This window comes from Xenopus laevis, chromosome 3L (genome assembly GCF_017654675.1).
Source record: "Xenopus laevis strain J_2021 chromosome 3L, Xenopus_laevis_v10.1, whole genome shotgun sequence".
In the NCBI taxonomy this organism is placed as follows: Eukaryota; Metazoa; Chordata; class Amphibia; order Anura; family Pipidae; genus Xenopus; species Xenopus laevis.
Window position 1 is genome coordinate 16,909,408 of NC_054375.1, and position 27,509 is coordinate 16,936,916.

At 42.9% G+C, this 27,509-nt stretch overlaps 1 protein-coding gene across 1 annotated transcript; it reads right to left on the reverse strand.

Moving 5' to 3' along the window:
- Positions 1-8,830: 8,830 nt before the first annotated feature.
- LOC108710747 lies at positions 8,831-15,748 on the reverse strand. The gene is made up of 11 exons (XM_041586015.1): positions 15,631-15,748; positions 15,099-15,218; positions 14,806-15,003; positions 14,128-14,222; positions 13,826-13,936; positions 13,304-13,336; positions 13,069-13,177; positions 10,875-10,917; positions 10,118-10,243; positions 9,450-9,475; positions 8,831-9,028 (listed from the first exon to the last, which is right to left on the reverse strand). The coding sequence occupies exons 1-11, from the start codon at positions 15,689-15,691 to the stop codon at positions 8,961-8,963; spliced, it is 990 nt and encodes a 329-aa protein (XP_041441949.1). The 5' UTR covers positions 15,692-15,748; the 3' UTR covers positions 8,831-8,960.
- Positions 15,749-27,509: the final 11,761 nt, after the last annotated feature.

The window sequence follows — 27,509 nt, forward strand, 5'->3', positions numbered from 1 at the left end:
GTAGAATAAATCAATGGTGTGTTTTAGCAGCTGCTGTTTTTTCCCTTTGCTAAGAATATTGATCAAATAAAAACAACCATCGTATCAGATTATTTTAAACAGTTTCCTTAAAGGGGTAGTGTTGTACTGCAGGACATTTTGTTTGTTTTTTGTTTTCCAAAAATATTATGTTGTGCACCTTGTCTAGCTAAATAAAATAAGAGGTCTCCTATATCTGCTTCATTTAGATTCTGCAATCACAAGACATTATTAATAGCTTTGTCACCTGCAGTAACAGTGCCACATCTCACCACTATGCATCGAAATAAATAAACTTTGGATTATTTTCAATGGTTAAAGAGGGAATTCTGTTCCCCTTAGATTAGAAGGGGTTCCAAGTCATGGAACGCCAATGTTTTGGCAGACAGTTATGCTGGTTGGATGAAGGAACATTTATCATCATAAGCACCTCCTAAAGGGTGGTGAAGCTTAATGGGAAATGGCTAAATTTTAGGTTATTTCTGCCTCCTGATGGCTGATAGGACAGAATTTAACCATAACTGACAAATAGAAACTGTAACCCCCTATATATAAAGATGCTTCTTTCCCCCTCTGAAGCTCATAGGTATGCCTATGAGCTTAGGTTGGCTTAGCTATGGCTTAGGTTTTTCTATTCAACTTTTGTATCTTTGGCATCTTTACCAGCGCAACCTCTCTTACAACTAAGAACCCAAATTATCCTCCATATCCAGGGACTCACATGTTCTACCTGCTTGCTTCAGCACATTTGTCTGGTGATCCTGGAGGTGCAAGGTAAAGCCTTTCGGTAAGCGTGGTGGAAATTGGTAAGTTCACATTCTCTATGACATTTAAGAGAAGACCTTCCAACACTAAGAGAGGCCTGTACAACAAAGTTTGGGCTCTTTTCAGCATGAAACAAGGTTACGAATGCCTCAAGCATGGCTTTAGCCATCTCACTACCATAGTTATTGGATTATCCAAGTCAGTAGATGAGCATCCCCAACCAAATCTCACCCTAACTGGCCTTCAGACTGGGCCCCCTTAGCTTACCAAGGTTACAGATATATAGAAACATTGAGGTAATAGTCACCCTGTTATAGTTCCAGGGGTACCCAGGGCACAAATAAGCACTCACCCCAAATCTCACCCTAACTGGCCTTCAGGCTGGGCCCCCTTAGCCCATAACAAGGTTACAGATATATAGAAACATTGGAGTAACAGCCATCCTGCTACAGTTCCAGGGGTACCCAGGACACAAATAAACACTAACCCCAAATCTCCCCCTAACTGGCCTTCACGCTAGGCCCCCTTAGCTCATAACAAAGTTACAGATATATAGAAACATTAGGGTAATAGTCACCCTGCTAAAGTTCGAAGCAGTGGTTTATCTAGGAACCTGTGCAATCCCCTTCCCCCTCAACTCAGTCTGTACCCCCCTCTTGATCCACATGGCCCCCACCAGTTATTGCTCTAGCCTCTCCACATGGTTGCCCTCCTGCCAATCGTGAGCCTCCACTACACGTGAGTCATGTGCTCAATACATAATACAGTACATGTTGTTTCTTGGGCTACACAAAGAGAATGTAAACTGCCCTTTTATACTATGAGTATCTTTATATACTATGAGTCATTCCTGCATTATTATTGTTATAATAGGTTATTCATTACAAGTATGACATGTATTGAGCTTTATCTTCATCACTATGCTCCACCCATTTGATATATTGAAATGAGATGTATCACTGCGGTTGAGCATTACAGTACAATGCTGCCACCATTCAGTATCTTACTATGAGTATAGCTGCAGTACTGCTAATAATGCATCCGTCCCTTTCTTGAAATCATCTACTATATCTGCCATTATTTTATTCCATAAGCACACAATGCCATGTTTTTCCACCAGCATACAAAAGTATACTCTGCCTGTCAGCATAAAACCCCCAAATCTCTTTTTCTATTGCTGAGTATAGAAATTAACTAAGTCTTTTACCCAAGTGCAACTGCCCACTGTTAGAGCAAACACAAGACAACACCCCCTCATTTTAACCAATGAGAGAGTTTGTTTGCAACACAGTGGCTGTTACGAGTAGAGGTTAAGGATTATCTTCCTAGTAGGAAAAGCCTTGACTTAATAGCTACTGAGTTGTTTGAGCTGATTGAAGAGTAAACTTGAGGTGTATTGTATCAGCTGTTGCTTTTTCCCATGCTATAAATGCCCATGAAATAAATATAACCCAACATATAAACAAAACAACTAAGGATTAACTATTTAAACAAGGTTGCTCTTTAGGAGAAGTCTTGCACTGCAGGGCCTTTTTTTTCTTTCCAAAACAAGCATGGTTTTATCACCTCATGGAGAGTACCAACTCAGAAAAGTACAGTGCTCCCTACTACTTGTTTGCAACACAGACCAGAGCTATAAATTATGTAAATATAACCGAGCTAACATTATACTACATGGATACCCGTCTGCCCAACATCTCGTTCCCAAAGCAAGGTGATGAATATGAAGATGGACCTCCTGTTGCTGGAAGGTTCCCAATAGATGTTCAAACATTGTTGTGGGATTTGCTTTTTTAGCCATTAAAGCATTAGTGGAGTTGGACATTGATGTTGGTTAGCAGGCCTGGCTCAGAGAATGGGGATCAGTTGGATTGAGGTCAGGGCACTATGGAGGTTGGTCACGTTTCTTCCACTCTCATGTCTGCTAAACCATTCTGTACCTGGCTTTGTGCATGGAGGGTGAAAGGAACCCAAAGCTGTTCCAAAACATCAGTAGGATTAAAGGAGTTGTTCGCCTTTAAATTAACTTTTATTATGATTTAGAAAGTGATATTCTGAGACAATTTACAATTGGTTTTCATTTTTTATTATTTGTGGTTTTCGAGTTATTTCGCTTTTTATTCAGCAGTTCTCCAATTTGCTAGGGTCCAAATTACCCCCAGCAGCCATGCATTGATTTGAATAAGAGACTGGAATATGAATAGGAGAGACCTGAATAGAAAGACAGGTAACAAAAAGTAGCAATAACAATAAATTTGTAGCCTTACAGAGCATTTGTTTTTTAGATGGGGTCAGTGACCCCTATTTGAAAATAAATAAATAGGCACGGATTTACAAACTGGTTGCCTCTAGGCTGGCTCTGCTCGTCAACTCCTTTCCCCTCCCCTAACCCTTCCTTTCCGCATCCCCCTCCCCTTCTTTTGTGAGTGTATGCGTGCATGGGCACATCCTTAACTTTTGGATCAGGCACAACTATGGAGACTACTGTGTGTGTCTTTAGTGCTCCTAACTAACTTAAAGGCGGCTGGGCGGCAAGCCACCCCTGAAATTCTGCCTCCATAGGCCAGGGCCTTTATGACCCTGATCAAAAATAAATAATGAAGACCAATTGAAAAGTTGCTTAGAATTAGCCATTCTACAACCTGCTAAAAGTTGACTTAAAGGTGAACCACCCCATGGAAATAGCCCCAGACCACTATTCTCCTTCCACCAGGCAAGTAGAATTCTGACCACTGCTAAACCAAGAAAAGCCCTTCAGAAAGCAAGAATGCATATTCATTGCTCCAGAGTCCATAGCAAGTAGCCTGTATACCATTTCAGACTATAATTGGCATTGTTTGCTACTTCTAATCAGAATGGATGACCTCGTGTGAGCTGGAAAGACCTAATGGTAAATAAAGCATTAGAGAGATTATTATATGATCCCCTTATATATTTATACATAGTTATCATATCACCCCTTAAGCGCTGCCATAATGATACCCAACACCTCCTGAGCACCGATGTAATTGCATACTAGTAGTGTCTGCTTCCTCTATAATGATATCCCTATACCTCCTGATCACCCATGTAATTGCCTACTAGTAGTGTCTGCTTCCTCTATAATGATACCCCTATAGCTGCTGAGCACCCATGTATTTGCCTACTAGAAGTGTCTGTTTCCTCTATAATGATACCCCTAGACCTCCTGAGCACCCACGTAATTGCACAATAGTAGTATCTGCTTCCTCTATAATTATACCCCTATACCCTTCTGAGCACCCATGTAATTGCCTACTAGTAGTGTCTGCTTCCTCTATAATGATACCCCTATACCTCCTGAGCACCCATGTATTTGCCTACTAGAAGTGTCTGTTTCCTCTATAATGATACCCCTATACCTCCTGATCACCCATGTAATTGCCTACTAGTAGTGTCTGCTTCCTCTATAATGATACCCCTATACCTCCTGATCACACATGTAATTGCCTACTAGTAGTGTCCGCTTCCTCTTTAATGAAACCCCTTTACCCTTCTGAGCACCCATGTAACTGCATACTAGTAGTGTCTGCTTCCTCTATAATGATACCCCTATACCTCCTGATCACACATGTAATTGCCTACTAGTAGTGTCCGCTTCCTCTATAATGATACCCCTTTACCCTTCTGAGCACCCATGTAACTGCATACTAGTAGTGTCTGCTTCCTCTATAATGATACCCCTATACCTCCTGAGCACCCATGTATTTGCCTACTAGAAGTGTCTGTTTCCTCTATAATGATACCCCTTTACCCTTCTGAGCACCCATGTAACTGCATACTAGTAGTGTCTGCTTCCTCTATAATGAGACCCCTATACCTCCTGAGCACCCATGTATTTGCCTACTAGAAGTGTCTGTTTCCTCTATAATGATACCCCTATACCTCCTGATCACCCATGTAATTGCCTACTAGTAGTGTCTGCTTCCTCTATAATGATACCCTATACCTCCTGAGCATCCAAATAATTGCCTACTAGTAGTGTCTGCTTCCTCTAAAATGATACCCCTATACCCTTCTGAGCACCCATGTAATTACATACTAGTAGTGCCTGCTTCTTTAATAATGATACCCCATACCCTTCTGAGCACCCATGTAATTACCTACTAGTAGGGTCTGCTTCCTCTATAATGATACCCCTATACCTCCTGAGCACCCATGTAATTGCATACCAGTAGTGTCTGCTTCCTCTATAATGATACCCTATACCTCCTGAGCACCCATGTAATTGGCTACTAGTAGGGTCTGCTGCCTCTATAATGATACCCCTATACCTCATGAGCACCCATGTAATTGGCTACTAGTAGTGTCTGCTTCCTCTATGATACCCTATACCTCCTGAGCACCCATGTAATTGCATACTAGTAGTGCCTGCTGCCTCTATAATGATACCCCTATACCTCCTAAGCACCCATGTAATTGGCTACTAGTAGGGTCTGCTTCCTCTATAATGATACCCCTCTACCTCATGAGCACCCATGTAATTGCATACTAGTAGTGTCTGCTTCCTTATAATGATACCCTATACCTCCTGAGCACCCATGTAATTGCATACTAGTAGTGTCTGCTGCCTCTATAATGATACCCTTATACCTCCTGAGCACCCATGTAATTGGCTACTAGTAGGGTCTGCTTCCTCTATAATGATACCCCTATAACGCATGAGCACCCATGTAATTGCATACTAGTAGGGTCTGCTTCCTCTATAATGATACCCCTATACCTCCTGAGCACCCATGTATTTGCCTACTAGAAGTGTCTGTTTTCTCTATAATGATACCCCTATACCTCCTGATCACCCATATAATTGCCTACTAGTAGTGTCTGCTTCCTCTGTAATGATAGCCCTATACCTCCTGAGCATCCATGTAATTGCCTACTAGTAGTGTCTGCTTCCTCTATAATGATACCCTATACCTCCTGAGCACCCATGTAATTGGCTACTAGTAGGGTCTGCTTCCTCTATAATGTTACCCCTATACCTCCTGAGCATCCATGTAATTGCCTACAAGTAGTGTCTGCTTCCTCTATAATGATACCCCATACCCTTCTGAGCACCCATGTAATTGCCTACTAGTACTGTCTGCTTCCTCTATAATGATACCCTTCTGAGCACCCATGTAATTGCCTACTAGTATTGTCTGCGTCCTCTATAATGATACCCCTATACCCTTCTGAGCACCCATGTTATTACATACTAGTAGTGCCTGCTTCCTTTATAATGATACCCCATACCCTTCTGAGCACCCATGTAATTACCTACTAGTAGGGTCTGCTTCCTTTATAATGATACCCCTATTCCTCCTGAGCACCCATGTAATTGCATACCAGTAGTGTCTGCTTCCTCTATAATGATACCCTATACCTCCTGAGCACCCATGTAATTGACTACTAGTAGGGTCTGCTGCCTCTATAATGATACCCCTATACCTCATGAGCACCCATGTAATTGGCTACTAGTAGGGTCTGCTTCCTCTATAATGATACCCCTATACCTCATGAGCACCCATGTAATTGCATACTAGTAGGGTCTGCTTCCTTTGAGCACCCATGTAATTGCATACTAGTAGTGTCTGCTTCCTCTATAATGATACCCTATACCTCCTGAGCACCCATGTAATTGCATACTAGTAGTGTCTGCTGCCTCTATAATGATACCCCTATACCTCCTGAGCACCCATGTAATTGGCTACTAGTAGGGTCTGCTTCCTCTTTAATGATACCCCTATACCTCCTGAGCACCCATGTAATTAGATACTAGTAGGGTCTGCTTCCTCTATAATGATAACCCTAAACCTCCTGAACACCCATGTAATTGCATACTAGTAGATTTTGCCACCTCTATAATGATACCCCTATACCTCCTGAGCACCCATGTAATTGGCTACTAGTAGGGTCTGTTTCCTCTATAATTATACCCCTATACCTCATGAGCACCCATGTAATTGCATACTAGTAGGGTCTGCTTCCTTTGAGCACCCATGTAATTGCATACTAGTAGTGTCTGCTTCCTTATAATGATACCCTATACCTCCTGAGCACCCATGTAATTGCATACTAGTAGTGTCTGCTGCCTCTATAATGATACCCTTATACCTCCTGAGCACCCATGTAATTGGCTACTAGTAGGGTCTGCTTCCTCTATAATGATACCCCTATAACGCATGAGCACCCATGTAATTGCATACTAGTAGGGTCTGCTTCCTCTATAACGACACCCCTATACCTCCTGAGCACCCTGTATTTGCCTACTAGAAGTGTCTGTTTTCTCTATAATGATACCCCTATACCTCCTGATGACCCATATAATTGCCTACTAGTAGTGTCTGCTTCCTCTGTAATGATACCCTATACCTCCTGAGCATCCATGTAATTGCCTACTAGTAGTGTCTGCTTCCTCTATAATGATACCCCATACCCTTCTGAGCACCCATGTAATTGCCTACTAGTACTGTCTGCTTCCTCTATAATGATACCCTTCTGAGCACCCATGTAATTGCCTACTAGTATTGTCTGCGTCCTCTATAATGATACCCCTATACCCTTCTGAGCACCCATGTAATTACATACTAGTAGTGCCTGCTTCCTTTATAATGATACCCCATACCCTTCTGAGCACCCATGTAATTACCTACTAGTAGGGTCTGCTTCCTCTATAATGATACCCTATACCTCCTGAGCACCAATGTAATTGCATACTAGTAGTGTCTGCTGCCTCTATAATGATACCCCTATACCTCCTGAGCACCCATGTAATTGGCTACTAGTAGGGTCTGCTTCCTCTATAATTATACCCCTATACCTCATGAGCACCCATGTAATTGCATACTAGTAGGGTCTGCTTCCTTTGAGCACCCATGTAATTGCATACTAGTAGTGTCTGCTTCCTCTATAATGATACCCCTATACCTCCTGAGCACCCATGTAATTGGCTACTAGTAGGGTCTGCTTCCTCTATAATGATACCCCTATACCTCATGAGCACCCATGTAATTGCATACTAGTAGGGTCTGCTTCCTTTGAGCACCCATGTAATTGCATACTAGTAGTGTCTGCTGCCTCTATAATGATACCCCTATACCTCCTGAGCACCCATGTAATTGGCTACTAGTAGGGTCTGCTTCCTCTATAATGATACCCCTATAACGCATGAGCACCCATGTAATTGCATACTAGTAGTGTCTGCTGCCTCTATAATAATACCCCTATACCTCCTGAGCACCCATGTAATTGGCTACTAGTAGGGTCTGCTTCCTCTATAATGATACCCCTATAACGCATGAGCACCCATGTAATTGCATACTAGTAGGGTCTGCTTCCTCTATAATGATAACCCTATACCTCCTGAACACCCATGTAATTGCATACTAGTAGGTTTTGCCACCTCTATAACGATACCCCTATACTTCCTAAGCACCCATGTAATTGCATACTAGTAAAGTCTGTTTCCTCTATAGCAGTGATCCCCAACCAGTAGCTCGTGAGCAACATGTTGCTCTCCAACCCCTTGGATGTTGCTCCCAGTGGCCTCAAAGCAGGTGATTATTTTTGAATGCCAGGCTTGGAGGCAAGTTTTGGTTGTATAAAAACCAGGTGTACTGCCAAACAGAGTCTCAATGTAGGTTGACAATCCACATAGGGGCTACCAAATGGCCAATCACAGCACTTCTTTGGCACCCCAAGAACATTTTTCATGCTAGTGTTGCTCCCCAACTCCTTTTACTTCTAAATGTTGCTCACAGGTTCAAAAGGTTGGGGATCCCTGCTCTATAGCTATACCCCTGCCTTCTTTGATCCTGCCCAGGCTACCAGTGGTCTGTGTCCTTCATCAGCCCTCCCTGAACCCCTATTTGCCATACTAGCTCATTCATCACCCCTCCTTGGTTGGCCATTCCTCCATCAGTCAGAGGCATGGGTAGAATTTCAAACAAAGTGACTTTAGCAGCTGGCATAGCTGGCATATCACTTTCTTTCTATTATAGGTATAATTTAAAGGCATATGGTTTGGAATCATGACAGGGACTATTAGTAAAATTCAAACATCTTATTATATAAACAATATTATTCACATACAAAAATATACACATTTTACAGATAAGCCCCACTGCTAGAAGACAGGGTCATTTTAAATGAGTTACAACAGATTTTTCCAAGCTGTGTTAGTATTTGCCCAGGGTACGTAGCATCATCCTTTCAACACCAGTCATCTGATATCCGTTCTTGTTAGCTGTAAACGAACAGGCAATGGTGTTAGGAAGTAGACAAGTGGTTTGTTCCATTGAAACAGATCTTAATGCAGCCAGGAGTTCGATGACCATATAAAGTCACAAGGCTACAGGCTAAGTTATACAGGGGACTCTGAGCATCACTCTGGTTTTATAAGTGATCACTGAGTCAAATGACACAAGTGACTTCACTAAGTTGGTACAAAGGTACCATTTATATATTTATATATATATATATATATATATATATATATATATATATATATATATATATATATATATATATATATATATATATTTTTTTTTTTTTTTTTTTTTTTCACAGGTTATTCATGGATTGTGTGTATTTAACAAACAGTAACATTACGTTCCTGTATACTTATATATGATTACATGTAACCTATACAACTCAAGGCTTCTTACCGTAATACATTCCAGTGAATCCCCACCTGTTAGAATGAAAAGAATAAACATTATTCCCAGTACAAGGAAGAGAGAGATGTCCAATACTATAGGAACACAATTGCTCTCTCACAGTCCACTGGGCATATCATAATAGACAGTTTGGTCCAGGTCCAGTAACTCAAAATGAACAATTTTTATTTTTTAATAGAGCTGCTGATTGGTGACTATTGCTTACTAGCAGTTGTTTCACCCCTTATTACGTTCACAGCTATGTGCACTGTACCTCAATATTTAGTGAATTGTATTCTGATGCCTCTTGTGAGTCATTTCTCACCTGGCCTGTGTGAAGAGAGCACCCAGTTCCTGTAGCTGATTTCACAAATAATTTAACAGGTTTGAGTGACGGCTTATAGGCCATCGGAGAGGGCAACCATTATTGTGAAGAATGTGATTGGAAGGTCAACTGGACAACCAACCGTGCCGTGCAGGTTCATTAGTAGTTACTGAAGTCCAACCAATCACTGACCTGAAAGGCAGTCTCCTAGTACTAGTACTCCTAGTACTCCTATTCAACTGCTCTGCTGACACCTATTGAGGGGCTTCTCCTAGTGATCCTTTAGTTACTTTAATTATTTCCAACATTCCTGTAATACCCCCCACCAATTCTAATCCATAAATGTACGTACCAGTCCCAGCATCCATTGGGGTTGGACATGTTGGACTTGGCTTGAGGGTACAAAATAATGAAGTTATTCAGATCGGCCACCTGATTGTAACCGGCATTTCTGGCAAAACGGTCCCCAACTTTCTCTCTAAAAAGCAGAACAACCAAAAACGGTTTTATTCTCAGCAATATGACTCATACTGTATCTGACAAATAATTATAAAAATATTACGTTCATCTTGCAAGGCAAGGCAGGAGACCAAGGGGTGTCCAGGAGGGTCCCAATATATGGCAAATCCCATTAGCTCTTTTATTTCTACCATTGTTAAAGGTGGATTACATTTTATATATCTTATGGTGCATAGAGTGGGCCCTCGGATTTGGGTTCACTGGTAGGAACTAGGAGGCCTGACACTGGAAATCAATACCATACACACAATAATAAGAATACAAAGAGTCAGGTCAGTCTGTTGCATCAGTAGAAGTCCCTTAGCCTTTTTAGAACCCCCAAATTGTATCCTGAAACCCCCAGAAGCCTATACACTACTAAGACCCCAGCAGGCACTGAATAACTACTCATACAGTATCTGACTGCAGACACCAAGGGCTATTGGCCAGTGTATAGTAGTACATAACACCATTAGTATTGTTAATTCATCCATAGATACAGCTGCACATGTCTGGCTTTTAGATATGCTGAGCACATGGCTCACCAAAAGGATAATATAACTGCCCTCCCCCCCAACTATAAATGATAAAGAAATACACTGTGACCTTACCTTCCTTGGAGGCATCCATGAAATACAATGTGGAGTTTGCACACTGTAATAGCAATGGGACAGAATTGAGTCAGAAATATTTATATTCAATAAATAAAGAAACAAAAAGAGGAAATAATCTAACTGGCCAACGAGCATGGGACATGGCTAGCCAAAGAGGGCCATAAAGGGTCCGTGTCAGCAAGAATAACACCCTATGTTTTTTCATAGCCTGTACAGAGAGATCCCATAAAACTATGGCAGCATAGGTATTCCCCTGTACTAAGCACAATTCAGCAGGAACAGTCTCCAAAGTTTGCTCATAGCCTGTACTGAGTGATCCCATAAAACTATGGCAGCATCGGTATTCCTCTGTACTAAGTACAATTCAGCAGGAACAGTCCCATCAGATTGCACATAGTCTGTAAAAAGAGATACCATAAAACTATAGCAGCATAAGTATTCCCCTATACTAAGCACAATTCACAGTCCCTATGTATGCTCATAGCCTGTACAGAGAGATCCCATAAAACTATGGCAGCATGCGTATTCCCCTAAGCACAATTCAGCAGGAACAGTCCCATCAGATCATCAGTGCATAGTCTGTATAGAGAGATCCCATAAAAACGCAGTGTCTCTCTGTACAGGCTATGAACAAAATGACAGGAGCAACTCTGGTCAGACTGTGCTTAGTGCTTAATAGAATACATACCTATGCTGGCTCTCTACAGGCTATGCACAAATATAGGGACTGTTCCTGCTGAACAGCCTGCTTAAGGCATAGTGTTATAACATATATCTGTACATACAGGGCCGCCATCAGGGGGGGACAGGGGGGACAAGCGTACCGGGCCCGGGCATGAAGGGGGGCCCGGCAGCGCTGCATTTTTTTGAAGATCCGGGCCCCCCTTACGAGCGCCCGAGCCGTACGTCTTGCCTCTTCAGTGCCGAATGCGGAAGTGCCGAAAAGCCGAAGCCGATGCGACGAAAAGACCCGAAGTCACGGAAAAAGCCGAAGTCACGAAGCGCCGAAAAGACCCGAAGTCACGAAAACAGCTGAAGCCGAAGTCCTGAAGCAGCGCAAAGACCCGAAGTCACGAAAACAGCCGAAGCCGAAGTCCTGAAGCAGTGAAAAGACCCGAAGTCACGAAAGGAGGCGAAGTTGAAGTACTGAAGCCATGAGTTCAATTCTACTGAACACCAGTTTGTGTTTTTTTTTTTTTTAATCCCCTGGCCACCAATGTATTATTTTAATATTCTATAGGCCCCTGCCACCAATCTTTTTTTTAAAACTTTTGTTTTTGGGGCCCCAATTTTTTTTTTAACTCGTAAGGGGCCCCTTGCCACCATTGTTTTTTTTTGGGGTTTTTTTTTAAAAAAAAATTAATTTTCTTTTTGGTGGCCCCAAATTTTTTTAACTTGTAAGGGGGCCCCTGCCACCAGTTTTTTTTTTTTTTCAAAAAAAAATTATTTTTTTTTAAATTTTTTTTGGGGCCCCAATTTGTTTTTAACTTGTAAGGGGGCCCCTGCCACCATTTTTTTTTTTTTCAAAAAAATTTTTTTTTCAAAAAAATTTTTTTTGGGGCCCCAATTTGTTTTTAACTTATAAGGGGGCCCCTGCCGCCAATGTTTTTTTTTTTTTCAAAAAAAAATTAATTTTTTTTCAAATTTTTTTTTGGGGCCCCAATTTGTTTTTAACTTATAAGGGGGCCCCTGCCGCCAATGTTTTTTTTTTTTTTCAAAAAAAAATTAATTTTTTTTTCAAATTTTTTTTTGGGGCCCCAATTTGTTTTTAACTTAGAAGGGGGCCCCTGCCACCAATGTTTGTTTATTTTTTAGTTTCTTTTACATTTTTTTTTGTTGAGGCCCCAAGTTTTTTTTAACAGGGGGCCCCTGCCACCAATGTTTTTAAAAAAAAAAATGTAAATTTTTTTTTTTTTGGGGCCCCAATTTTTTTTATAAGGGGGCCCTGACCATCAATAGCTTTTTACAACTTGTGTGGGGGGGGTTACTTTTTTAGCGCTGATGTCTGTGTGGTCTTTTAACTGCGATGTGGGCGGGATATGGGGCGGAGCTTGGTCGTCAGTGTGGGCGGGGCCCAGGGGGCCCCAAAAATTTTGTTGTACGGGGCCCCGTGATTTCTAATGGCGGCCCTGTGTACATACTATGAACAACCATGTGGGGTTATTTCGCTCACCCATATTTGTCTACTTACTTGCTCCAGACTGGCAGGATGAAGGAATATACACATATCCAGCTGTGTCTATCCCATAGGTGGAAGGAGCAGCCCAGTTAAAATATTCAGCCTGGTCATACAGTATTAACTGTGTACATATAAAAAAAACAAAAATGAATAACTAAAGTGATACATTGAGATCCAAAAGCTTGATAAATACATTAAATAAATGTTGGAAGATTTAACAGTAGGTCCGTGCCAGCCATAATATTACCTGCCCAGTGAGTGTTGCAGAACTGCTTGGCTTCTGTAGGTAAAGAAGAGAAGTTTTTTTATTAGTGTGTCATTGCACTTATATTTCCCTGCTGAATTGTGCTTAGTATAGGGGAATACCTATGCTGCCATACTTTTATGGTATCTCTCTGTACAGACTATGAGCAAACTTAGAGACTGTTCCTGCTGAATTGTTCTTAGTACAGGGGAATACCTATGCTGCCATAGTTTATGGTATCTCTCTGTACAGGCTATGAGCAAACTTAGGGCTTGAATTGTGCTTATTACAGGGGAATACCTATCTACCATAGTTTTATGGGATCTTTCTGTACAGGCTATGAGCAAACTTAGGGGCTGTTCCTGCAGAATTGTGCTTAGTACAGGGGAATACCTATACTGCATTGTTTTATGGAATCTCTCTGTACAGGCTATGAGAATTCATGTATATTAGTAAACTACTGTCCATTTATTCCATATAACCTGTAACAGATACACTGGGTATGTAAGTAGAACTAGTCATTACCTGGAGGTTTCCGTAGATGTGGTTCAGGGCTTCATAGGCTCCATTGTAATCGCAGTTGTTGATGTAATCTAAATTGGTTAAGCCGCAGGAGCCGCCATAGCTGTCGGTTGGCTAAATAAAGAAACCAATAACATAAATAAGTTATTAAAAGTCAGGTCCGAATCAGCAGCAGGATCACATAGAAACCCAGTTGCTGTTAAAGAATAGTGGGGCAATGCATTCTCCATAGGCAGTGATAGGGCAGGACACCTAGTGGCTACAAACAGCTATTGTGGTATATGTTCAGTGAACCCAAAACCCACCATGCCATGCTGTGCTGGGATGTCATAAACTGTTTTGATGGCTCCAGGGCTAGTTATAAAAGATGTGTAAAACTCTTCCAGCTTCTGTACCACCCCTGCAAATTGAAATAGAAAGGAATAGTTAATCCATAATGTTATATATTATTGTGTTCAGGCACTGGGGAATGATTTCTAACACCAATATTTATCTTAAGGTATGAGAATGAAGAGGAGAACTTTCCCCTTTCCCCTTACTTACTGGAATTCCAGTGGCAGCTCTTTGTGACCAGGGAATAACAGACGAGGACAATTGCATATGGGCATTTAGCAGACCCAAAAAGGAATAAGGGGGAAGTGCATAGGTGGTGGCGAGTGCCTAAATGTAATTGGCCATGGTCAAAAGAATGGAGGGCTATGGGTCAGGCAGATAGCTTGGCATTACACACCTTCTGGCAGAAGTATCTCCCATAGGCATTGCTTTTCCCATGCAAGTATATGTGAGGCAGCAACTGGTGAGGTGGAGAACATTGTGGTTGTCCCCATTAGGATCTCAGTAATCACAAATGCCTTCCAGATGTGGTTGTGTGTCCCTGTTTCCATGACCCAATCCATCTTGAACACCACAAACCCCCAGGTAACCCCCTGAAAAGATGTCACCAGAAAGTTGAAGATCATGCCCCATGGTCTTGGGTCTCTCACCTGGGACAACCACTGTGTCTTTGGAGCCGGAGAAGATGAAGACTTTCTGGCCTGCAAGGTTGGACACGGGGTCGAGGAGCATGGAGGTGGCATAACTCTTGGCTTTACTGACCAGGGTGTTGACATTAATGCTAGAGGGTAATTTCATGCAAGCATTGGTGGCGGTAAGCATGCTTCCCTGGGCGCAGTAATAAGGACCTGCAACAGAGTCACTACCACCAATTAGAAGAGTTTGTGAGAAAATACAAGAAAATACAGCTTTACTGAGCAATATTGCTGAAAAAAAAATGTACCTCCAGCAAAAAATGCAGCTCCAACCATTATCTTAGACTGGGCAAGGTGGTACTGGTTGGCCATATAAGCTCCAGCAGACAAGCCAGACACGCTCAGAACACTTTCTAGGTTATAAGTACCTGGAGAGAGAAAAAGAGAGTAGGCAGCCGTCATTCAGAGGGTCAGGAGAAAGACACAAATAGTGATATTCCAGAGAGTAGAGACCAACCCTCTAATTATTTGAAACCAGGAGGACACTTCATGCCAGTCCCCACTGTTCCCATTCATTCCCAGAGACATCCCCTGTAAGCTCCACATCTTGGGATCCATAATCTGGAACAATGGGAAAATATGCCTGACTCATAAGTGCCACTAATTGGCTTTAATTGTGTGTTACCTTTTATGCTTTAGCCAAAAGAAGGGACGATAGGGGAATGAAATGAGAAGAAGAGTGTTAGAGGTCCCTGCATCTATGGTTTCCTAGTGACCCCCCATTTTTCCAGCCTGGCACTGCCTTTCTAACAGAGAAATAATGAGTGCCCATTTTTGTACCTAGCTTTATCTGTCCATGGCACAAGCCAATCAAAGCCAGGAGAAGACACCAGACCTTCATGGTTAGAGGGAGAGCAATGTTACCAAGAGATGGACCTCAGGAAATGGAGCTTGGAGACTGAGAGAAGACTTGGGTTTATATACACACAAGACCTTGGCTGACCTGCAAGCAGGTGCTTGGGAGCCATGAGAAATATGAATAGTTGAACAGCTTTAACTTGGTTTGGAATCTACACTGATGATCTCCTTTGAGTAAACCGAGAATGAAGCTGAGTAAACAGATCAGGGCAACAGAGTAAACACCCTCATAGGGCCAATCTTGTTTTTCCAATTCTTGGAAACCCAGAGAATTAATACTGTACTTTTCTATTTTCCTGTTCGCTGTACAGTACATAAAAGTGTTAGGAAAAACACAGCAATTCGTTTACAGAAGGAACATTTCAGTGCCTGCTCTGAAAATGTTTAGCAAGCAGTGTTTCTTTTTTTGATTTCCCTTTTTCAGCCAACTTCACTATACCACCTTGTTCAGCGGGCAAAGGCTTATAATTACGAAATCCACAATTCGTAATTATAAGCCTTTGCCCGCTGAACAAGGTGGTATAGTGAAGTTGGCTGAAAAAGGGAAATCAAAAAAAGAAACACTGCTTGCTAAACATTTTTTTAATAATGGCCATAGAATATCCCAACTACGTTGGCAAATATTAGAAAAAGTAACACACAAACAAGGATTTGATATTAAAAAGCTTTTATTGCAGCGTGAATGTTACTGGATTTGGCTACTACAGTCCAGGCATCCTAAAGGGTTAAACGAGGATTTCAATATGACATGTTATCTCTGATTTTTTAACTAATGCATCTTCCACCTTTTTTCAGATAATTATGCTGCATGATTCCCCTGCAGGGACAGAACCTAGTTTCATCTGTAGGGTAAGATTCAAACCTCCCATTTGTAATTTTGTTTCTGTTACACTGTTGCATGATGCTTCAATTTACTGATATGACAAATACTTGGATATATTGTTGCGCTTAACAGGTTGTCTCTGATTCCGATATATCGTTGCTTATATTATATTTTGTTTTGCAAATCTCTGGACTAACAGGACTGGAACAGTGCTGGACTTTATACATTTTTCAGGATTTCCCTTTGTATCAATTTTTGGATTTTTGCCTTTTATTAGGTATCTGGTTTTGTGAATACAAACCAGCATTTTTTCTACCAATTTTTCTATTGAATTTTTTAAAAAAAAATTTTTATAAAGATTTTTGCACTACTGGCATTACTATTTATATTGTGGTCTTTCTATTATCTCAAATGTGATTTTACACATGGAATTTTAAGGGTTAATTTTTGTGTTGCCAATTATGTATGTAAATGTGGGGATTGACCAATCAAAATGATGTGAGGGGTGTTAAATTGCTTGCACTTGCACATTTTTTCTATGCTTGACAAAGGGGTCTGACCCCGAAACGTTGCACGTTTGCAGAATAAACACGCAAGGGTATAACCCTGCTGTTACTAGCCTCTGTGTGCCAGTGTCTTCTTGGACAATGTACTGGTGGTGACACTACAACATTTTGCCTAGATAAATGCCCTTATTTTCTTCTGGTAACCTAAGTGAAATTAGGTCACTGATGGACCCCCCCAAAAATGATACTGGTGAACACCAGTACTTGCAAAGCTCCGTGGCTAGCAGTCATATTAGTTCTTGCAATCTCTGGTTACTCTGGTTTCCTCTCACTCTTCCAAAAACATACAGGCAGTTTAACTGTTTAATTGAGTATAAGGTCCACAGGGGGGTTGATGTATAATCTCTGTAAAGTCCTGGGAAACATGTTGGTGATATACGTATATTTATTTTTGTAATCCTGCAAGAATGCTTGTGGGTGTAGTGGCCCTTTAATTTTCAAAAATAAACGAGCACTCCGTTTCTATCCGTACAGGTTAAAAGGTAGCTTTTATTCCAACTATGTTAAAAACATCAGATCCCTGACGCGTTTCATATCAGCAGATACGTAGTCATGGGGGGGGGCTTTACAGCTCAGCTCAGCAGTAAATAAATCACAGAGATGGGATGTTTTTATTTCTAATTTATTTTTGTTTTTTCCAAGTGTGAAAAAATAAAAAGTATCCAAAAACCGTTCGGCATCACAGTCCCTACCTCATAATGATGAATTGTCCCCCAACAAGGATGGCAAGTGGAGCTTAGAAGCATACAGAATATTATGTGCCTCTTGCTTATTTGCAGTTTATGGATAACAAGTGCTGATGGCAGCTCACAGTAATATGACAAACGGATGTCTGTCTGGGATTACACATCATTGCTGGATCCCCTTGGTGGGCCACCAACCCTGGAAAGCTGCAAATACTTTACTACAGCATTGCCTTCAGTAGCTAAACCTAATGTTGCTGGAATACTGCTCCCAACATGCTTTTTGTAAAGAATATCATGCTGGAGGTGATTCACCTTTAAATTAACTTTTAGTATATTATAGAAAGGCTATTTATAAGCAACATTTCAATTGGCATTCATTTTTTCTTTTTTATAATTTTTGACTTATTTGCCTTCTTCTTCTGACTCTTTCCAGCTTTCAAATGGGGGTCACTGACCCCATCTAAAAAAACAAAATGCTCTGTAAGGCTTCAAAGTTATTGTTATTGCTACTTTTTATTACCCATCTTTAGACTCAGGCCTCTCCTATTTATATTTCAGGCTCTTATTACAATTACAATGGGGTGCGGCCCTCGGGTGCCTATAAATGTATTTTTTAAATTGAAAAAGAAAAATTGCACAGCCTCTTTCACTGATTTTCATAGGAAATCCAGTGAAAGAGCTGGTGGGGGTGAGGGCTATGGGGCTGGGTTGGTTGGCGGAAGTGACGTCACGCATGTCACTAGGGGGGTTTGTTTAGGTCCGGTGCCAAGGGCAGCATCAGACCTAAATACAAGTCCTGGTCTTGAGATCTACTGATCACCAACTAAAGGTCTACTGGTAGATCCCGATCTACCTTTTACTCCACTGCTCTACATCATACTAAAATGTAATTTAAACTTTCTGACCTCATACCTGACTCTCAGTTTCCCACACACCAAGAATTGCAAGAAAGAGTTACTGGCCAACAGGTGCAACTCTATAGATACCTCCAACTTAGACACGATTGCAATTCCAAAATCTCTCCCCTACGGTGGCCACTGTAGACCTAGAAGATATCTTCTAGTCCCCATCCCCAGCCAAACTCCTATCCAAGCTCTTTAGAGGAATTATGGATACTGTTAAGCCGCCCTTTGACCGAGCTTACCCCCTTTGGACACAGGCAGGACTTGAACAAGACCAATGGGAGGAAGCTACAGACAATGCCTATAACTTCCTAATATAGATAAAGCACAGGCTCATACAATACAAATTCCACCACCAAACCTACATAATGCCCCTCAAGTTGAAGAAATTTGGCAGGAGGCAGGATGACCTGTGCCTACGATGCAAATTTCCTGGGGCCAATTTTATCCATATGGCCAGGTCCTGCCCCTAATCAGTCTTTAACTCCACTACCAGGATCCATCTGCTCTCTCCTAGAAGGGAACCTGCTCTATCACAACTAAAATCCTTAGCGTGGCTGCCTGTTAAGCAAAGGATAGGATATAAACTAACATTCAAAGCCCTTCACTACATTTCTTCTCTTGCCTCACTGTATCTTCCTGGTCGTCTTATCCACTCTTCTCAGAGCCACCTTCTCTTCACACCATCCACATCCACTGTCACCTCTCCTCTCAAACCCTTCAATGTTGCTTTCCTTATATCTGGAATTCCATCCCTGAATTCCTCCGTAAGGAATCCTCTCTCAATCTCTTCATGAAAAAACCAAGAGCCTTCCTTTTGGAGTACTAGAACATTAGCCTAGCCCTGTGCCTACTGACTATTCCTTACCTTGTGCACTTTTTCATCTACAATTTGTGCTTGTATGTTAGCCTCCCATCCACTTAGACTGTAAGCTCTATGGGGCAGTGACCTCCTTTCCACTATGTTTCTTACCACATAGCACTTAAGCTCTTTGTCCTAATATGATTCTGTATATATTTGTTATGTGATTTGTCTTCCCCATGTATACTTTTATATATACAGTATATATATATTATGCACTGTACAGCACTGCAGCTCCTTAAAAGCACTTTACAAATAAAGTTATACATACATACATACATTCAAGAATTCTGGTCCAAAATAGTGGAGACCCTAACAAATGAACTGGACAAGCCACAGATAGTGGACCCAACACTCTTCTTTGGAATAATAGATGAGGTGCTACCTCGCCTTCTGGGAATAATAGATGAGGTGCGACCCACCATTGCGGACAGAGTTCAGTTTCAAACGGTCATGTTCTATGCCAAAAAAACTGTGATCATGCACTGGATGGGAGGAACTCACACTCCCTAACCTTTTGGAGGCACCTGATCGATGAAGCTCTTCCCCTTGTAATACGAACTTATGAAATGAGGGTGGCACATGACAAGTTTAGCAAAATATGGGGGGGGACTGGTGCGACCGTGATTCTGTGGATGGGTAATTGGTCCCTTTAAACCTGAGGTAACTTGCTTTAAGGTGGCCATTAGGGATGCACCGAATCCAGGATTCGGTTCGGGATTCGGCAAAGATTCAGCCTTTTTCAGCAGGAATCGGATTTGGCTGAACCCTTCTTGCGGCCGAACCCTAATCCTAATTTGCATATGCGGGGAGGGAAATCGCGTGACTTTTTGTCACAAAACAAGGAAGTAAAAATGTTTTTCCCCTACCCACCCCTAATTTGCATATGCAAGTTAGGGTTCCGGTTTGTTATTCGACCGAATCTTTCACAAAGGATTCGGGGGGTTCGGCTGAATCCAAAAAAGTGGATTCAGTGCATCCCTAGTGGCCATACACAGGGAGATCCACTTGTTTGGCGATATGCCCACATTGAGGTGGGCAATATCGGTCTCCCGGCAGCTTTTATCTTTATAATGTTATCTATAATTGCTTGCTTCACTTAGTGACAAGACCCTTCTGTCAGTATAAGCCTGAGCTTGACCCGACATCACTCATATGCCACATTACCAGACGCTGTACGGTTAACTGTTGTTTTGTGTTTTGTTAAAATCAATAAAAATTCACATTCTCACTAGCCTTATTTATGAACCATGTTGTTTCAAACTCATCTATTAACACTGTAAAAACTGCCTATATCTTGAAAATGAGGGAAAAAGTTATTTGCAAAACTTACCTAATTGGCGCCCATGTTCCCCATTTTACCAAGTACTGTCAGAAAAAAAAATTAAGGACATTAGCAAATGCTGCTCACCAGGGCAGTAACCCACAACATCAGTTGGCTGTAGGTAAAACATGAGCGCAAATATCTGCCATGGGTGACTGCCCAGTGTTGAAATACATCCCCAAGTAATACCTGTTTTTAATTGATAATAAGAGCATTAATTTAATAATTTAAGAGGAATAAGTGGGAAAAAAACCTTATAACTGGTCTATAGTTCCCCTTAAAAAGGAAACCACACCTTCTTTTTAATTGGAAGGTGCAGAGGAATTGATTTTTCCTTGCTCAGATGAGCTACTGACTGTAATGGAAACGTCAACACTCACCCAAGATGGCGTCCAAGATGGCAACCTTCTGCTCCACCGCATGGCTCCTGTTGGGCGCTGTCCTGTGACATCAACGCCTTCTCGATCTGGGATTGGTCGTCGGCGACGGAACGGACGCCGGCGTCAGAATCCGGCGCCGGCGTCAGGACGTCAGCGTGAGGACGCTGGCGTCAGCGTCTGACGCCATCGCGTCAATATTTTGGCGCCAAGACTTGGACTATTTAAACCCCATTGCCCCTTTCTTCATTGCCCAATTATAGGTTCCTTTGACTAGTGTTCCTGGGTGTGACTTCTAATTCTGATTATCCGTGTATCGACCTTTGCCTGTTTTTCTTATCTCCATTGTCTGCCGCCTGAATTGATCTTTGCCTGTACCCTGACTATTCTTCCGGATAAACCCTTTTGTACCTCAAACCTGGTTTTTGTCTCCTCTTTGGTCCACTACTATTACTGCTGCGCCTTCGGGCCCATTACAGTATAATTGGGCCATGGACCCTTCGGAGGAGGCCCAAGCACCTCTTGATGTCGGAGGGGCTATTCGTGGGTTAGCTTCTCGGATGAAGCTTATGAAGCTCAACAATCCCATTTTGGCCAGGCCCTCGAGGCGATCCTGGAGAAGTTGACTGCTCTGTCTCCCGTGGCTCCGCCGGTTGTGCCTGCTCCGGCCATACCTATTCCGCTCCAGGTTTCCGAACCTCGTCTTCCTGCTCCACCTCTCTTCAGTGGTGATCCTGAAGCGTGCAGAGGCTTTATCAACCAATGCGAGATTCAGTTTGCCCTGCTTCCTGGTCAGTTCGTTTCTGAACGAGCAAAGGTGGGTTATATAATCACTCGTCTGCAGGGAAAAGCTTTGGAGTGGGCATCACCCTTTTGGGAAAAGGAGGATCCGCTGATTGACAACGCCAGGGCGTTTGTCCAAGAGCTTCGCACCGTGTTTGATGCTCCAGGTCGTGCCACTGCATCCTCCGCTAGGCTTTTTCAACTGCAGCAAGGTGTTCGCTCTGTCTCCGAGTATGCCATTGAATTTCGCACCCTGGTGGCGGAGACTTCTTGGAACAACGACGGTTACCATGCAGCCTTTTACAATGGTTTAGCCATGCGGATTAAGAACGATCTGGTATCCGTGAAATCCCTCCCAGATGGGAGGACCTGGTCGCTTTGGCCGTGAAAGTGGATACTCGCCAGCGAGAATTCCAAGTCGAATTAGACCGTGAACGCTCTAAGAGAAGTTCCCGATTTCAGCCTATCCTGGCCCCCCGCTTCCAGAGACCGTTACTCTACGACCCTGCTTACACCTCGTCCTCTCCAACCCCCGCGACGTCTGCTTCTTCCTCTTCATTACCAGCAGAGGAACCGATGCAGATCGGACGGGCCCGTCTTTCCGAACAGGAGAAGAATCGGAGAAGGGCGGCGGGGTTATGTCTCTATTGCGGGGGCAAAGCTCACTTTGCTCAGGAATGCCCAGTGAAGCAGGGAAACGCCAAAGCCTAGGTAAGTTTGGGGAGACTTACCTGGGTGGGATTTGTCGCTCTCCCCATTCTTCTGCTCAACGTTTCCTCCTCCCAGTGCAGATCCAGTTTGGTTCCAAAGAGATCTCTTCTCAGGCCTTTCTTGATTCCGGAGCCGCAGGAAATTTTATGGACCGTGTGTTCGCTGCCAACCACTTCATTCCTCTCCAATCCTTGACGACTCCGCTTCGAGTCCTGGCAATCGACGATCGGCCCTTATCTTCTGCGATCATCTCACAGTCCACTCAAGAACTTTCTTTCAAGGTGGGCTCTTTGCATCTGGAAAGACTGTCTTTTCTTCTTATTGATTGCCCCTCCACTCCGGTTGTTTTAGGTCTACCTTGGCTGTGTCTCCACAATCCTGTTATCGATTGGTCCTCTACACAAGTTTCCAGGTGGAGTCCATTTTGTGTACGGAACTGTTTACCTGCTGTTCCTGTCGTCAAAATTTCTTCTGTGTCTTCAAATTCTTCTCTCCCCTCCGTGTACCAAGCATTTGCCGATGTCTTTAATAAGAATTCTGCCGAAAACCTTCCACCTCATCGCCCATACGACTGTCCAATTGCACTTTTATCCGGCTCCATGCCTCCTCGCGGCCGCACCTATCCACTTTCTCCCTCGGAGACTTCCGCAATGAAATCCTATATCCAGGAGAATCTGCAGAAAGGATTTATTCGTCCTTCCATCTCCCCTGCAGGAGTGGGGTTCTTTTTTGTCGAAAAGAAAGATGGTAGTTTGCGGCCCTGCATTGACTACAGAGGACTTAACAAAATCACCATTAAAAACAGGTACCGTCTTCCTCTCATTTCTGAACTGTTCGATCAGCTTAGGGGTGCCAGTCTCTTCACTAAGTTGGATCTTCGTGGGGCCTATAACCTCATTCGGATTCGTGAGGGGGACGAATGGAAGACCGCTTTTAATACTCGTGATGGTCATTATGAGTACCTAGTCATGCCTTTTGGTCTCTGCAATGCCCCTGCGGTCTTCCAGGAATTCGTTAATGACATTTTTCGAGATTTATTGGGGCAGTGTGTGGTCGTCTATTTGGATGATATTCTTATTTTTTCTAAAAACCTCCAGGAACATCGCAACCAAGTACGTGAAGTACTATCCAGACTGAGGAAAAAAAACCTTTACGCCAAGTTGGAAAAGTGCACCTTCGAAGTCTCTTCTATTCCTTTTCTTGGGTACATTATTTCTTCCCTAGGCTTCAAGATGGATCCGGCCAAGGTCTCTGCAATCCTGGACTGGCCTCTTCCTACCAGTGTTAAAGCTGTTCAAAGGTTTGTTGGCTTTGCCAATTACTATAGACAGTTCATTAAAAACTTCTCTTCCAGACTTTCTCCAATTCTTGCCTTGATCCGTGGTGGAAACAAACCTCAGCACTGGCCCCCTCAAGCTTTGGAAGCCTTCAAATCTCTCAAGGAAGCATTCTCCTCCGCTCCAGTCCTTAGACACCCCGAACCTCTTCAACCCTTTTTCATCGAAGTGGATGCCTCGGACATTGGTGCTGGTGCAGTTTTATCCCAGAGATCTTCTTCTGACGGTAAACTTCATCCGTGTGCCTTCTTTTCCAAAAAATTTTCTTCCCCCGAACAGAACTATGACGTTGGCAACCGAGAGCTACTTGCTGTTAAGCTGGCCTTGGAAGAGTGGAGACACTTATTAGAGGGCTCTTCGGTCCCGGTAACGATCTTTACGGACCACAAAAATCTCGAATTTATCCAGTCTCTCAAACGCCTCAATCCCCGGCAAGCCAGGTGGGCACTTTTCTTTTCTCGTTTTAATTTTGTTATTACTTTTCGCCCTGGGTCCAGGAACAGGAAGGCCGACGCATTATCCAGAAGCTTTATTCCTGAAGATTCTTGCTCCGAAGATCCTGAACCTGTCGTTCCTTCTTCCAAGATCATCGCAGCTTTGTTTCCTTCCTGCGCTCCTCAGTTACTCTCCGCTCAAGCTTCGGCTCCTGAAGAGACTCCCCTGGGTTTAGCTTTTGTTCCTCCAGAGTTTCGTCCTGCCATCTTGTCTCACTCTCACAATTCTAAACAGGCCGGTCATCCTGGGATTAAAAAGACTACCGAACTTTTGTCTCGTTTGGTCTGGTGGCCATCTTTAAGGAAAGACGTTAAAGATTTTGTTTCATCATGTTCCACCTGTGCCGTTTCTAAGTCTGGACATTCCCCCCCTACGGGTTTTTTGTTGCCTTTACCCATTCCTTCTAGACCTTGGACTCATATTTCCATGGACTTTATTGTCGATCTTCCAAATTCTTCCGGCCACACTGTCATCTGGGTGGTGATTGACAGATTTAGTAAGATGGCTCATTTCACTCCTCTCCGCAAACTGCCATCTGCCCCGGAACTTTCTGAACTCTTCATTAAACATATTTTTCGTCTCCATGGTTTTCCTGCTGAAATTGTGTCTGATCGTGGTCCTCAGTTTGTGTCTAAATTTTGGAGGTCTCTGTGTAAAGCTTTGAACATTTCTCTTCAATTTTCTTCCGCTTACCATCCTCAGTCCAATGGGGCCGCCGAACGTGTCAACCAAGCATTGGAACAGTTCCTACGTTGTCATGTGTCCCTGTGTCAGGATGACTGGTCAGACCTTCTTCCATGGGCGGAATTTGCCCACAACAATTCCCTGCATTCTTCTTCCCAGAAGTCTCCTTTTTTCTGTGTTTTTGGTTTAAACCCTTTGGCATTTCCTCAGGACCTCCTACTTACCAACGTGCCTGCCGCCAATGATCAAGCAGCTCATATGATGGCCATCTGGCAGGCTACTGCCGCTAATTTAGAAAAGAGTGCTTCTTCCCAGAAGAAATTTGCCGACAAAAGGAGGATTGCTTCTCCAACATACTCTCTTGGTGACAAGGTTTTGTTGTCTACTCGTAATATTCGTCTCAAGATTCCCTCTCCTAAACTTGGTCCCAAGTTCATCGGTCCCTTCCCCATCATCGAGGTCATCAATCCTGTGGCTGTCCGTCTTCTTCTTCCGCCTGAGATGAGGATCCCTAATGTGTTTCATGTGTCTCTTCTTAAACCTGCAGTCTCCTCTCCCTCTTCTTCTTTCACAGCTCCTGTTGTCGTCAATGATTCTTTGGAGTTCGAAGTTAATCGAATCTTGGATTCCCGCATTTCCAGGGGTACTCTCCAATATCTCATTGAATGGAAGGGTTTCGGTCCTGAGGAATGCTCCTGGGTAAAGAACTCTGACGTTCATGCTCCCATCCTTGTCCGCAGGTTCCACAAACAGTTTCCTTCTCGTCCTGGTCCCGGTGGTCCTGAGGCCCCCCCTAGGGAAGGGGGTACTGTAATGGAAACTTCAACACTCACCCAAGATGGCGTCCAAGATGGCAACCTTCTGCTCCACCGCATGGCTCCTGTTGGGCGCTGTCCTGTGACATCAACGCCTTCTCGATCTGGGATTGGTCGTCGGCGACGGAACGGACGCCGGCGTCAGAATCGGGCGCCGGCGTCAGGACGTCAGCGTGAGGACGCTGGCGTCAGCGTCTGACGCCAGCGCGTCAATATTTTGGCGCCAAGACTTGGACTATTTAAACCCCATTGCCCCTTTCTTCATTGCCCAATTATAGGTTCCTTTGACTAGTGTTCCTGGGTGTGACTTCTAATTCTGATTATCCGTGTATCGACCTTTGCCTGTTTTTCTTATCTCCATTGTCTGCCGCCTGAATTGATCTTTGCCTGTACCCTGACTATTCTTCCGGATAAACCCTTTTGTACCTCGAACCTGGTTTTTGTCTCCTCTTTGGTCCACTACTATTACTGCTGCGCCTTCGGGCCCATTACACTGACTCAGTGGGCAAACCCCAGCTCACTTCAAATGAGGCGTAATAAATCACATTATTGGAAAATTGCCATGAAACACTTTAAACGGGGAAGTAAACCCCAAAAAGGAATTTGTACTCACCAAAAAATCCTTTTCTAGTAGGCCCGAACTGTCAGTGCATAAGTTAGTGCAGACATTAGGGTTTTGTCTTCATCACCTCTGGAGGCAGGACAGAAGGACTGATGCCTCTTGGCCCCTCGTACCGGTTATATATATGTATAGGTAGAAGGAAGACCAAGAGACAAAAAGCAGAAAGGATAGCGATGAAGAGGTCCAGTGGCCCATACTAAAATCAGCCTGGGTGGGACTTACTGCACTGACAGTTCGGGCCTACTAGAAAAGGATTTTTCGGCAAGTACAAAATTCCTTTTTCTCTAGTCGGCCCTACTGTCAGTGCAGACGTTATGGGACGTAAAAAAGCTGTCCCTTAAACTGGGTGGGCAACTAGAATAATGTATGGTCCAATAATTAATTACTGTGCAACTGCAGCCTGAAGAACTTTGCGGCCGAAGACAGCCGATTGAGAGGCAAAAATATTTAACTTGTAAAACCTAACAAAAGTGTTGGGTGAAGCCCAGGTGGCAGCTGTGCAAATTTGTACTGGTGTTGCTAAATTTTGAAGCGCCCAGGATGTGCTCTGTGCCCTGGTTGAATGGGCCTTCACAACAAACAAGGGAAAGTTGTGCTCACCACTATTTTTTAAAACCATTAGGCGGGGGTGCAATGAGGGTGTGACCACAAAATACATATAGTCAAATACAAGAGTCCTCTGCACTCTGCAGAGGACTCTTGTATTTGACTATATATATATATATATATATATATATATATATATATATATATATATATATATATATATATATATATATATATATATATATATATATATATATATATATATGTA